At 32.6% G+C, this 13,683-nt stretch overlaps 1 protein-coding gene across 1 annotated transcript; it reads right to left on the bottom strand.

Moving 5' to 3' along the window:
- Positions 1–8,522: 8,522 nt before the first annotated feature.
- Positions 8,523–13,426, bottom strand: LOC134250953 (uncharacterized). Its single transcript, XM_062733314.1, has 2 exons — positions 13,389–13,426; positions 8,523–10,466 (listed from the first exon to the last, which is right to left on the bottom strand). The coding sequence occupies exon 2, from the start codon at positions 10,456–10,458 to the stop codon at positions 8,797–8,799; it is 1,662 nt and encodes a 553-aa protein (XP_062589298.1). The 5' UTR covers positions 10,459–10,466; positions 13,389–13,426; the 3' UTR covers positions 8,523–8,796.
- Between the last annotated feature and the right edge of the window lie 257 nt (positions 13,427–13,683).

Here is a 13,683-nt window from a genome sequence, read left to right as displayed (position 1 = left end):
TAAAAAAAAACTTAATATTCTTTCAGATTATAATTAAGAACTTTCTAATAATAATGTTATAAAGTTGTTTATGATCAAATATTTATTACAAAAATTGAGCAAGAAAAATCATTCATTAGGTTGGGGTCTTATTTTAAGTTTGGAAGACTTACTTCAAGAAAAAGAAATTTAAAGCTCGCCAATACTTCTCTCTCTCTTTCTCTCTCTCTCGCAATAAAAATATCAAGATAGAACTTTACAAGCAATTTATAACAGGTCCCTACTAGTAAATTGCTTGCTATAGTTCTACAGGACGCTTTAAGTGAAATAAGGCGATGAATTTTTTAACTGTTCAGAATTTTATTAAATATTTCATGTCTTAAACTAAAGATATTTATAGTGTATCTGATTTGAACAAGTGTTTCATTTTATGCTTTGTGCTGTACTAGCTTTTGTTGTCAAAAAATCGCTGCACATTTTGTCCGAATATAACGTTAACGTTCCATGTTGTTGATGTACTTAAAATTCTATTTCCATTGATCTGTTTAGAAATAAAAGAATACATTAACTTCATATTTTCTTTTTTTTTTTTATTCATTGTCAAGGTCTTTGGGTATCAAGAATATGAGAGATAATATAAATTATGTTTGAATTTGCTTAGTCGAATGTTTTATAAAATTGATTTGGTGAATGAATTTGTTTTTCGATGGTCAACAGTCCACAGATTCATGTCTTGGATGAAAAAAAGCAACAAATAACCAGAACAATTAGAGCATTAGTTTATTTAAACAAAAGGTTGAAAGCAAACACTCACAAATCTTTTATGAAGGATGTAGATTATGAACAGCAATTGATCTCAAACTTCAAACAATAAAACTATAGGAACAGGGCGAAAATTGGGACCCTCTAAAAATTCAACAGGTCAAATCAGGTGCCAATGAGAAGTACCGTATATACTCGCCTATAAGTCGATTTTTTGGGAGTTAATCTCTGGTCTAAAACTCTTTGACCTATAGGCGAGCTATTAAAAGTAAGGTTTTATATGAGGTCAGTCCATCTGATATGCAAGCTTATTAAATACAATCGACTTATAGGCGGACCGACTTATAGGCAAGTATATACGGTAAGTATTCTCTGTTGATCGGTCACACCCATCTTGCGCCTGAGCTAATGTACTAATCAAGAGTATAGAACATATTTTTTTAAAAACAGAAGTTTCATGAGGTAAAATTCTTTCGAAAGTGCACTACTCCATTAGCTAATGTTCTATTTTAAAATGTTTAATTCTGAAATATTACACAGACTAGTGTTGAGGAAAAATTGGTCTGGACAGTTGTTTACAAAAAAAGAAAAAAATAATTTCAAAACCTCTTACAAAAACTCTGAAGTGCAGGAGGAACGAGAAAAATATATCAGAGATTTGTGTCAATACATAGGTAGTTTTTGAATGGTATAGACTTTTAGTCGGACAATGGACGGTCTGTGAAGAAACAGCTGATGTATAACAATGTTTTCAATACTTAATTAAAATCTTTGCTTTGAGTTAAGGCAACTCAAACATTTGTTAGCAGATTTGAGGTATCAATATTCATGGATACGTTTTTTAAATGGGTATTACGCTAATGGACTTTTACTAGAAGTACTGACTTTTACGGTTGACTGTTTACTTGGAAATTTAAACCTATGACATCTACGGAGGTACAGGATGTAAAATGGATCAGAAAACCTTTCTAGTGGTTATAGTAATGATGTTCGGGGCACTTATACGTGAAGGCCGAGAGTTAAGGGTAGGATGGTTGTCGTTGTCTTCAAGGACAACTGATCTGTAATTTGAAATAACCCATTATTTATGTTGAATTAAATGTTAGGCTAAATATTTATTTCGTAAAAGAGTTTCTGTACACTGTCTTAGTGTAAAAGTGAGCCGTCAACTGTAAAAGTCTGCGTTTCTCGTAAAAGTCCACTAATCGTGTAATCAATGGAGAGGCGGGATATTTTGAAATAAAAATCTTGATGTTGTTTTAACGTCACATTCTGTTACGCGTACTTCGTGATGACCACACTTACTGATTTCAGAATCAAGAAATAAAATGTTTTCATATTTAAAAACGTGTTTATCTAAAAGCTTGTAAAAATAACTTGCTAATGATGGACATCAATTACTGTAAACCAACAGTGAAAAATATTCGCGTGTTTCGCGACTTTCTTCAAGTCTCGAATATTAGTCGCCGCGAACCATTTATTTTGCATCGTTTTTCTGGAAAATGTTTCCTTATTCGTGAACATTATTCGTCGAGGATTGATTTCAAACTGACAAATCGCAAATAAAATACAACGCAAATAATAGTTGGTTTACAGTATGTATGACAGACCTTCGTATTAGAAGTTGCATAAAAGTCGAAAGCAGATTGCTTGATCTGTTAATTATTGTTTGTTAACTTCCCTTTCAGAACGTTCACCATGCCTATAGACACCGTCAACTGTCTGTTGACAATGTAGGTTGTAAATTCTGGGAAGGTTTGTCCAGTTAGCAGTTAGGGATGTCTCAATATACTTATTAAATGGGCTTAGTAACTAAATGGTAAGACGATTGTTATGTGATCAGGATGCCTGGGGGTGCGTATGTCGTTAGCTGCGTCTGTGCTAAACCTACTTATAAAATGTAGGTATAGCTCGTGGATATAGACCTAGAAGTGAAAAAAAAACTTCAGATGATACCTTTAAACCCAGGTCCCGTGTCGCAATAGATGTTGACACGCTAAGAGTCCTCATTGCTCAAAGGTTCTAGGTGTCGAGTAGAGGCCTACATATGAAGCTCTTCATTGGCATATTGTCACGTCTCTATATGAGTGCATAGGCTTTATGACTGGGATGTAAAACAAATTACAATTATTCAATCATTCAATCCATGGACTGATGTCAAGATTCTATGGTAGGATTCGATCCCATAAATAGGGATTCAACTCATTTAGTTCTATGCAATGGAATCCCCTTGCCATTGCGGAGATTTCATTAAGAGAAATAACATGACGTGTTATAACGCATAAACTCGATGATGAATTGACATCATAAAGTATAGTTATGATTGATATCTGTCTAAGCAGGAAAATATTTCAAATTCAATTATTGCTGAGTGTAAGAATATGCACTGACTTGTCGACGATCACATTAAACTCCCCAGACAAATCAATCAAGCTGAAAGACAAAAGAATCCATTTAATAACTTTTCTTAATAGCTGCTAACTTCACTGACCTTTCCATTCCATATATCACATCTTGAACAGAATCCAGCAAATTGCTTTCATAATCGATTACTTTGATATTTTGGACAATATTCAAATTTGTATTGTTCAATATCCCGTCACAGATTTGAGTCTGGTAATTAAAAAAACAACGCTTCAAAAGAAAACATACGTATCTTATGGTAACAAAGCTTTGACAGCTTATTTTTGAAAACAAATAGTTAAATCAAATGCTATTTTTCATTATGAATGGTTTCACAATGAATTGAATACAGACTGGTCGCCTGTTTGACGTAGTGGTAAGAACGACTGCTCAAGAGTCGCGAAGTATGGAGTTGATCCTTAACTCGCGGGTTCGAACCCCACTATGAGACACGTGGAGAACGGTTCTGCTCTTTGCTCAACGGCCCTGAGTGCCGAATATAGGACAAAATTTGCAACTCTCCACCGATCAATGGTGGCAATTCCAAATCAGTGAAAAATTCTCAAAATGGACGTTAAACAACAAACAAACATTTATCCGTTTGACAAATTTAAAGCTGTATTATTCTAGATCTATTCATATGTAGCATACTTATGATGGAACTACTTTTAAAAACTTCATTTAGATTTGAATTATTAATGTTAATGAATATTAACGACTTTTTTTTTATTAACCAGGGAAAATCACTCTCTAAATTTAAACTTTTGTTACACATAATTATATTTCTAACAGGCATAACATCGATTTTACCACGACAACTCTCGTAAAAAGGTGAATAAAGATATTCAAAGGAAAAGGTTTTTAAATCTTTTATTGCATGTCAAAATTTCTTTACACAGGACAGTTAACATTGACAAGCAAACATAATTACCACAGTCTTGCAAATATAATTTTTTTTAAATTAGAAACATGTAGCAATATAATAAATCAAGCTGAATAATAATACAATATAAACAGTAATAGAGGAAAATCACAAATGGATGATTTCAGCCAAGTGTATATATTTTCTAAAGGAACAAGTTAACACAACTGAAATTTACTTCGATTCACTTTAGGATCAAAACAAGCAATTTTTATTTTCCCTAGAGACTTAAGTGCAGATGACGTTTAATAAAAGATGAGAATAGCTCTATTTCCTTTCAATATTTTTTCTTTCTTCATTCTTGTTCTCTTGTTAATTGAGATTGTCAAAATGAAATATCCTTTCCTTTAATGTAGCCTTTCGAAAAGTGTATACATACATGTGACTGTTTTATTAAAGATGCATCAGAAATGGTATAAAATGCAACTAAAAATTCTTTTTCTTGGATAAATACACACTATAATTGAAATGTGTTCAAAGAATTTTTTTGAGATGATTTGTTAACATCTATCTTGAATTGACTTTGACAATGGAAATGATTGGATACTTTTCTAAAGTAGTAATCTGCAGAAAAAAATAAATACCTGAATGATTAGAAGACAAGAGCAAGAGTAGAAAGAGGAAGTCTCTGATAAGGTTCGAATTAATTGTAATAATTATAGTAAAAAGATTTTTTTTAAGAAGGCTAGGTGGTCAACAGATTATTTTTTTATTAACCTCCAGATATAACTTAAATTTTGGGATATGATATCTTAAGCTGTCAACTGTCATTTGGTATAGAAAAATTTCATAAATTTTAATTTTAAAATTCGATCATTTTATTATATCTTTATATGGAGCTCTTCTTCTAAAGGAGATTAAAGTAGTCTAAAAATGGCCACGACCACCCAGCTTCTGTAAGTGAACCTTACAGTCCTAGTCAGTACACGTAGTTGTGGTCAAATTAAATACGGTTTACATGTACTTGATGTACGTAAATGTACACACAAACAAGATAAAATTTTAACTTCTTTAAAAACTTCGAATTCCAGACACTATGTGAATGATTAATTTTGTTATACTTTTTCTTCCTCTTATCTATAAAAACAATTCGTATACATTTTTTTTTAATTTAATACGAATAAAAAAAACCGATTTTTTAGTTCTGTGGTGCTACAGATGAAATCTTTATTCTATCCAAAAAGAATATTAGACAGATATATATGTAATTAAAATAAAAAATTTATAAATAAATGCCAAAAATTTAAAACAAATACATAATTTAGACTGATGGAAACTGAACTGAAAATATAAGCAATCTCTTTGGAGTTATTTTCCACGTATGACATCAAAGACATTTAAGCTGCAAAACAACTTTATAGGGTATTGGTACTCTATAACTATACCTACAAACAGGCATTTTACAATATGTAATAAACTATTATTTTAAAAACTTAAAAACATACTTTTTGTATTTCAGACAGAGTAAGGAGAGCAAAACCCTTTCCGTTTAAATTCAAAAAGACTAAAATATCCCGATCTTTTTATTCTAAAATTGCTGCTCAGGTTAGAATTGTATCTTCTCTAGCAGATGAAAATGTTTCCGTAAAAATAATTACTACTTTCTTCGCCTTCAAAATTTTTTTTTCAACATTACTTAAGTTGAATAAGGGTTTTATTTTTTTTTCTGATGCTTAACGGGTCGAATTTTTGGTTCACTTTTGAATTTCCTTTGTTGTTCAGTCAGACTATTGCTTTGACGTCCAGTGTAATTTAATTTCTTTGATGTCTTAATTGATTTTCTGTAAGACTTTTCAAGCTATCCATTTCTTGTGTCTCTGGTGTCCTTTAACGTCTTCCTTTGATTTTTAATTCCTCTTCCATAATGATTCTGTACTCTGTTTAATTCTTGTCTAGTCATCATGTTTTTTTTTAAAGCATGAATCTGTCATTAATTTCTCTTTCTTTTGTGTGTATGTGTAAACAATTTCTCTTCTCGTCTCCGATGTATCGTGGAAATTTCAAATCACCGACGACCAGTACCATTATGATCCTCTATTCTGATTTTTGAAAACAGGTGGATAGGATTACATTTTCAGTATTTGGTCTCAGTTAAAATATAACAAACAGACATGAATGCCATTCTTTTCCACAAACATGAAATAATGAATATTAGTTACAAACTTGTGTATGAAAATCACATTGTACATGTGTACACATTAAATTCTTTTTTATCCTGCAACCTGCATGAAAAAACTGTATTTAGTCCTCCAAATCATATCCACGAAAAGTATTTTTTTTTTTGCTATATGGCACAGAGTGTCCTACAAGAATCAAGCCCAGGTCTCCTAATCATAATGTAATCATCCTCCCATTACGCAAACGTAACCTGTACCACATTTTCGAGAAATGGTGTTATTCAGTTGTTGAAAAATAACACCTCTAAGGAACTATTAGACCAATGTTTGTGAATTGTTCAGGTTACTGTTGCTGAATTAACTATCTTCGTGAACAATAACGATCATTGGTTCAATGCATTTTTCCTACACAAAATACCAACGATTTTACGACCTAGTAAAGCAATTAAATTCTTGTTTACATATAAAAACGTTGACTTCAACGAATTTTAATGGCTCTCCAATTTGTTTCAAAGTATTGGATTATCAAATGACAAATTTATTCTAGAACTAAACTTCTACTTAGGTTTATTAGTCAGTTATATTATTATAAAGTTAAAGTGACTTTTTCCATGAATCACCAGTTAATATATAATTTTATCACCTCCACCAGCTTGATTTCCTAATATAGTTGATCAGATATTTAGCAGTGTCTGTATAGATGACCTATTTAAAATTCATTTATTCGTATTGACAATAATACAAATGGATTTCATGACATTCCCATCTCCGACAAATTCATCAAATTAATCATTAACCACCATTTGATTGACTTCCTTAATTAGAAACTATCAATTATCTTTCTTCTTCCAGTAACACGTATAGCATAAAGTGTCGGTCACACATAGTTTAAATCATCGATTGTCGGAATTTACTACTGGGTTGTTTGTTATTTACAGGAGAGTAGAACGTGTAAAATTATGCACTCTGTTTAACCTTATGTTACATAAACATTTCGTAGACAATTTAGTGTGTGAATAACAGTTTAACAACCTTAACAATGAGTATGAAAAACTTCAGTCCAGCAAACTTAAGGATACGTTATTTTTGCTGGCAAGATCATGGTATCGACCAAAATACTTACGAAATGATTACTTTTTTATTTTTGTTTAGTCAACTTATTTGGCAATACCTTGCGTCGTTTTAGAAATTATTCATACGTAAAGCATGCTCATTTTTGAAATTCAAGCATCATTTTAATATCAACTTAATAGTTCCTATGTATACAATTAGAATGTTTTTAACAAAAAATTTTGCAAATGACCAATGGCAAGGAAAGTCAATTAAATATTAATTATTAACATGTTCTTTTATTGAAAGAGAAGCTGTCTGCGATGTCAAAAAAGCCTGATTTTCAATTTATCTTGGGGAATAGTCGCATGTTGTGTCGAAAAATTGTATGTTTTGATGTTACTGGTCTTAGTAAAACTTTTTGATTTCAAATTCTCTTAAAGTTCCTTAGAGTTTCCATATCTGATATACACCACATACTGTTGTTAATACAGTACGCATTAAGTTTTTCTAACACTGCTATAAATATTTTAGAAAGATGCTTGATAGAACCTCGCTTTTTAATCGCGAGAACTTTATTTTAGCGTAATTACGCGAGACGGTATGCATGCTCGCGAAAATTTCATTCTCGCGTATAATAGAATTCCTTAAGATTATATAGAGCAATGACCACAAATCGTGAAGATTTTGTCTCGCGAAAAAGAGTCCATGACTGTCTCGCGAAAATAAGTGCTCTACAGTATACATGTAATGGTACCCTCTATGTATCTTTGTAAGGATTCTTATGGAGTTTTGGAATCCGGTATAAGTATCATGGTGATTCAAATACATTTTGATTGGCGGGAATATTAAAAATATTCAAAACTGATGTACGGTTTTGAAAAATTTCCTCATCAGAAAGGGAGCTATGACTATGAGTTGTATTACCACTTGAAGCATTAAATCCTAGTCTTACAAAGACAACAATGTTAATTATATAATCGAAATATATATCAATTGTAAAGGGTAATTTTTAGCAATTTTATAACGTCAAGAGAGATAACTTGTACCTGTAATACGAATGAAATTGCGATATTTTAAATTCGTGAAGCAACTACAAAACGAAATATCAGGATACTTTTTATTCACAAACACGCAAATTTAAACAAAAGAGAATACTGGTATTTAAAAAATAATTACAAAAGTTTTATTCACAAAGGTAAATGAAAACTCTGCATGTCACTGGATGCACATGACACTCACACTTAAAAATCTAATATATTGTTTGGAAATAAGTTAATTGATTTGTGTGTGTGTGTGCGCTACATAAATTTAAAAAAACATTCGTTGGAATGCAATCAATTTATTGTTTATCTTGTCACTTTCAGTGGGGTCGAACACAAAAAAATTAAAAGAGATGTAGATTTGAAATATCAAAAGAGAAGAAATTCGAATTTCTAGATAAGTGATGTATGCCTTATGTGGATATTTGTTTGTAAGAGAATTTTTTTCAATTAATTGAGGTACTAGTATTGAAATATATGTATGACATTGGAATTAGAAATATTATCATAAGACCCCTCCTTATTTTAGGTACTGTATTCTTTTTATCATTCCCGTTTTGCACTCCCCCACCATTAACTCCCCCTCCCTAACGACACACACGGCCCGTGGATCCCGTATCCCCTGATCAGGAATGATGTACCTCAGGAATCGGCCGTCCCTGTCCAGCATGTGAATCTTGTTGTGGAGAAAGTCCGTGATGATGATGTGATGCATGCTGTCTGTTGTCAAGGAGGTTGCTTGGAATTCCTCTTTTGATTCTTTATTCCCTGTGTAGGAGAACCTAAAAATCCCGAACTTGTCAACGACTATCATGACTTTTTTATCGTAATCAGCTACACAAATGTCGCCGTTTCCATTCTCCACCACGTAGTTTGTTTTTCCAAACAGAGGCTGGTACTCGGAGTCGTACTGGATTTCCTGTAGCACATCACCGGAACTGCTGTATCTTACGACCTTGGACGCTGTTTGATCTGTTGTCCGGAGACAGACCAGGAAGTCACGTGCCGCGGTACAGGTGATACCGAAAGGTTTCCACTCCCCGGTACTGAACAATGTATCTACTTTACCGTTTATAACCTTCTTCAAAGTCTTGTTCGTTATATCAGAGTACACCACGTGTCCATCATGAAGGGTTAGATACATACCGCCATACGTGATGGTGACAGTATCGTGTAGACGTCCCTGGAGATCAAACAGCTTGAGCTTAAGACTTTCTCCTCCTGTCCATACTCTGTTATCACCGAGGGGAACCATGTCATACAGCCGATTGTTTATCTTGCTAGCTGGGAACTCTGTATCAAAGGAGGACAGAACTGTAGGTACATCTAGAGCTTGGCGTGATGAATAGGTTTGATCTTGTTGCTTTAGATCGTCAATAGGCAGTTTGTGTGATTCTAGTGTCTCTATGTAACCGAAGTAAGATGTTGTATAGCTCTCATTAAACTTCAAGGATTGAAAAAATGCGGGGCGTGTTTCTTCTATAAAGGTTGGCACCTGTAGATTTTCAAGTTCATGCTTTAATTCCATTAAACCGGAGACGTCTTTGGATTTGGCCAGGCTGAAGACTGTTTGTTTCAGGTTTTTCAATTTCTTCAGTATTTCTCCGAAATCTTTTTTCTGCTTCAACAAAACTTCTGCATGCTTTTCTTGTAATTCATCTAGATCACTATGCAATGCCTTCTCTGCTTTATCAATCTGCTGATGCCGCTCTCTAGCATGGGATGAAATGTTATCTTTTGACTGTTTGTAAATATGTGGAAGGGCTGCTGTTCTTTTACTTATGTGATCGAAAATTTTCTCAAATTCTGAGCGCATCGAGTGCAGTCTTTCATTTTCCTTCGCGATAATATCTGATAATGTGTCAACTTTCTCGGATAACTCGCATATATTATGTGTCTTGTGTTTGATTGATACACATAAGACACAAATAGGAATATCGCATGTTTCGCAGAAAGCGCTAAACTGTTGCTGGGGATGTGACAGGCATTCTCCAACATCTGGTCTGTTTTCTTCATGATATTCTGTTACATCGTGACCATTTTTAGGTTTGGTAAGCATGTGAGGTCCCACACATGTACTGCATAATTTAACAGCACATCTTTTGCATTTGAAGTTTACAGGACTTTTACAAATATCGCATTCCAGGTAGTGTTGTCCTTGTCTTAAAATTGAGGATGTCATCTTTACATCTATAACCAAAACCAAAACATTATCAATTATGTGTTTTCAATTTCTTTAAATTTGTAAGGGAGAAAATCTTATTAATAAATAAGATGAAATTTTCACAAAACCGAATAAATGCATGTTTAAAAGAAAATAATTTTGGAACTTGATAATTGTTAAGTTATCAGATTGAGTTTAAAATGATGCATGAAAAATGCAATACATTTAACATGTTTTAAATTCTTTTTTATTCACAAGGATAATACTACTAACGATGTTGTATGGAGGTGAAGGATTTACAATTTTGTCAGCCTAAAATACTAAAATTCTGTTAATGAAGAAAATTATGCACATTTTCCAATTCGGTTTTGAATGTTATTAATACGTATCCTGTGACTTGAGATAAGTATTTTCTCATATTAACTGTTACATGTAACCTATGTCTGATCTCTAAGAACTAAAGTTTTCAACGTTTCTAAGTCCCCACTATCATTATTTTAAAGATTTAAAAAAACAAATATCAATTTACTAGTTGCTTACGATTTTGCCTTTACAATGGTAACCTGTCTAGGCCAAAAAAATTGTAACCAAATATGAAATTACTCTACCGTGACCATTTTTTTAAAAGCATCAATTAAGTGCAAGTTCCATAGGTTTTTCGAGTGTATTTTTGCACCCGGATCGATAGATCCAAGGTGTATATTGTTTTTGTCCTGTCTGTCTGTTTGTTTGTTTGTTTGTCTGCAAACTTTAATCTTCGCCATAACTTTTGAAAGCTGAGAGGTACAGACTTCATATTTGGTAAGCATACTTCACTAATTAGGTTCAACGTTAATGACCTTTTGACCTTGACCGTGGCCTACATGTATATACTAAAAAATTTTATGTCTGCAAACTTTAACCTTCACTATAACTTTTGAATTATGAAAGATAGAGACTTTATATTTGGTATGTATACTCCACTAATAAGGTTCTTTCAAATGACACCAAGGTCAATGACCTGGTGACCTTGACTGTGACATTTATGCTAAAATAGCTTTTTCGTACCTTCGCCATATTTTTAACGATAAGAGATAGAGAATTCATATTTGATGCGCATACGCCACTAATCAAGTTCTTTCAAATGACACCAAGGTCAATGACCTTGACTGTACCTATATGCTAAAATAGCTTTTCCGAATTTTGTTGCCGCCGGGCGCATAGTGTTTCTCAAACACATGTTTTAATTTTATAAATTTCCATGTGTTCTCCATATTTAGTTGTTAACAAAAAACAGGAAAAAAATCTTGATTAAAATTTAGTGTACATGTATGTCTGTACAACAATGTTCAAGGTGAAGTTGACATGGCCCAAGCTGATCGTAGTTAACGAGAGTTTATTTTTCCTTTAATCATGTGTGTTTATTTTACTTAAAATCTTTTAAATACCAAAATACAAACAAAACTTAATTAAATTTATTACAATCATTAGAAATCGCTTGATTTTGTTAACAAACACCACAAAACCATCCTAGAATTTCTCTGGAAATTCACTGGAACCAGAACAGGAAGTACCCATGGACAATGCAGACAAGTAATGTAACTACACATCAACATGACTACTGGGGAGGAGTTTGGATTGTATGTAAGGAGACGTTATGTTTTGTAGGCTTAATATTATTGGCTAAGCACATACAGTTTCTGTAAGCTCCATTGTCATCCACATTTTAACCCTAAAGAGCATGAATGGAAAAAGATAGACAGGAGAGTGAGGCAGTTTTTCCAGCCGCAGAATCTGGCGGAACTAGGGGATCACTTTGTCAACAAATGGATTAACATTCAGCAAAGAAGTTTTCTTTACCTGTGAAAACCCTCTGAGGAGCTGCTGACTTGCTGTTAATTCGTTTGAATGCAGGATAATTGCAGTATTTAACATTGCAATTTTTTAACACTACGGTACTTTAATGTTTCTGCATTTTGTGATAAAGCGCTTAAAAAATGAAATAGAGTGAAAAAAAATTGTTTAACTACTTCTTTATCCTCTATGCGTATTAATTTGCATTGTCAAAATAATTCAATATAAATACAGTGTAAAGCAAAAACTTAATTGACTGGGGACTTAGAAATTTTGATTAGTATATATTAAAAGCAGAGATTATTTTTTAGCACCGCCTTAAAATACCTGGTATGTGTACTCCTGTCAATCTAGTGTATTAAGGTACATCACTGTATGTTAGAACTTGATCGACTTTTACTCATAATACCTGAGCATACCCTGTGCACCTTGTACGACACTCAAGGCCACCTTCAAATTCAGTTTTGATCCTTTGATATTTACAGCACATGGTATAAAGAAGATTTCTATAAAATTTGTAGCTTGCTAATTTATAATACCGGTATGTGTAATATGTATCAATACACTCCTTTCAATGAAAATTAATTGAATAGAAATCAAAATTTTATATAATAAATTTTTCAAACCTCAACAAATAATATGAATATTGATCAGTTTTAATGTGTGTATACACTTCGAATTATGATCAAAAACAACTAAAATTTAATCATTGAGATGAGCCTTTATAAATCAAATTAAAAGCTTTTTAGACTTTAAAATCCTAACACAGGAAAGTTATGACTTTTTGGAATTCCTGTGTGTAAGGATTAGGGGACAAGTAGACTGCATTTGGTCCTCAATGCAGTCACACTTGTACAAAAACGCCCCTCCCTCACATGGAATTTACCATGAACTCTAAAAATCTCTGCCTTTAAATTCTGCCAATATTATTATCTTGTGACTTAGTTTTGTATAAATGTTTTAATAAATCGATGTAAATAAAGGACATTAATATTCATATCTCTCTGAGAAAAAGGATATTCATACCAAAGTTATGCGATTACGAAGCTATAAAACTCAGATATTAAATCACACAAAACTTTTTAATTAAAAAAAAATATAAATCAAATATTTACCACAAACCTGTTTACGACAAGCCCTCCATTTTGACAGATATCACACGGCTAACCCGGCCAACAAGTGTAGCTGATCACGTGTCACTTTAAAATTGGGGACATGCATATGCATGCATATATATGTTTTAGTGCATGTAATTTTCCGCAACTGCAGCCACAAATCAATAGATGCATAATATTAAAATCAATAATCTAAAGTAACTTTTATTGTTTATTGATATCACGGACATCATGCTTAATTAATTCATGTAGATTATAAATAACATGTACCCTTTGATGGCCCTAAATACACTTA

Source organism: Saccostrea cucullata, unplaced genomic scaffold (assembly GCF_032062105.1).
Source record: "Saccostrea cucullata isolate Sc308-1 unplaced genomic scaffold, CSIRO_AGI_Scuc_v1 ctg391, whole genome shotgun sequence".
NCBI classification, from domain to species: Eukaryota; Metazoa; Mollusca; class Bivalvia; order Ostreida; family Ostreidae; genus Saccostrea; species Saccostrea cuccullata.
This window is presented reverse-complemented; position numbering and strand designations above follow the sequence as displayed.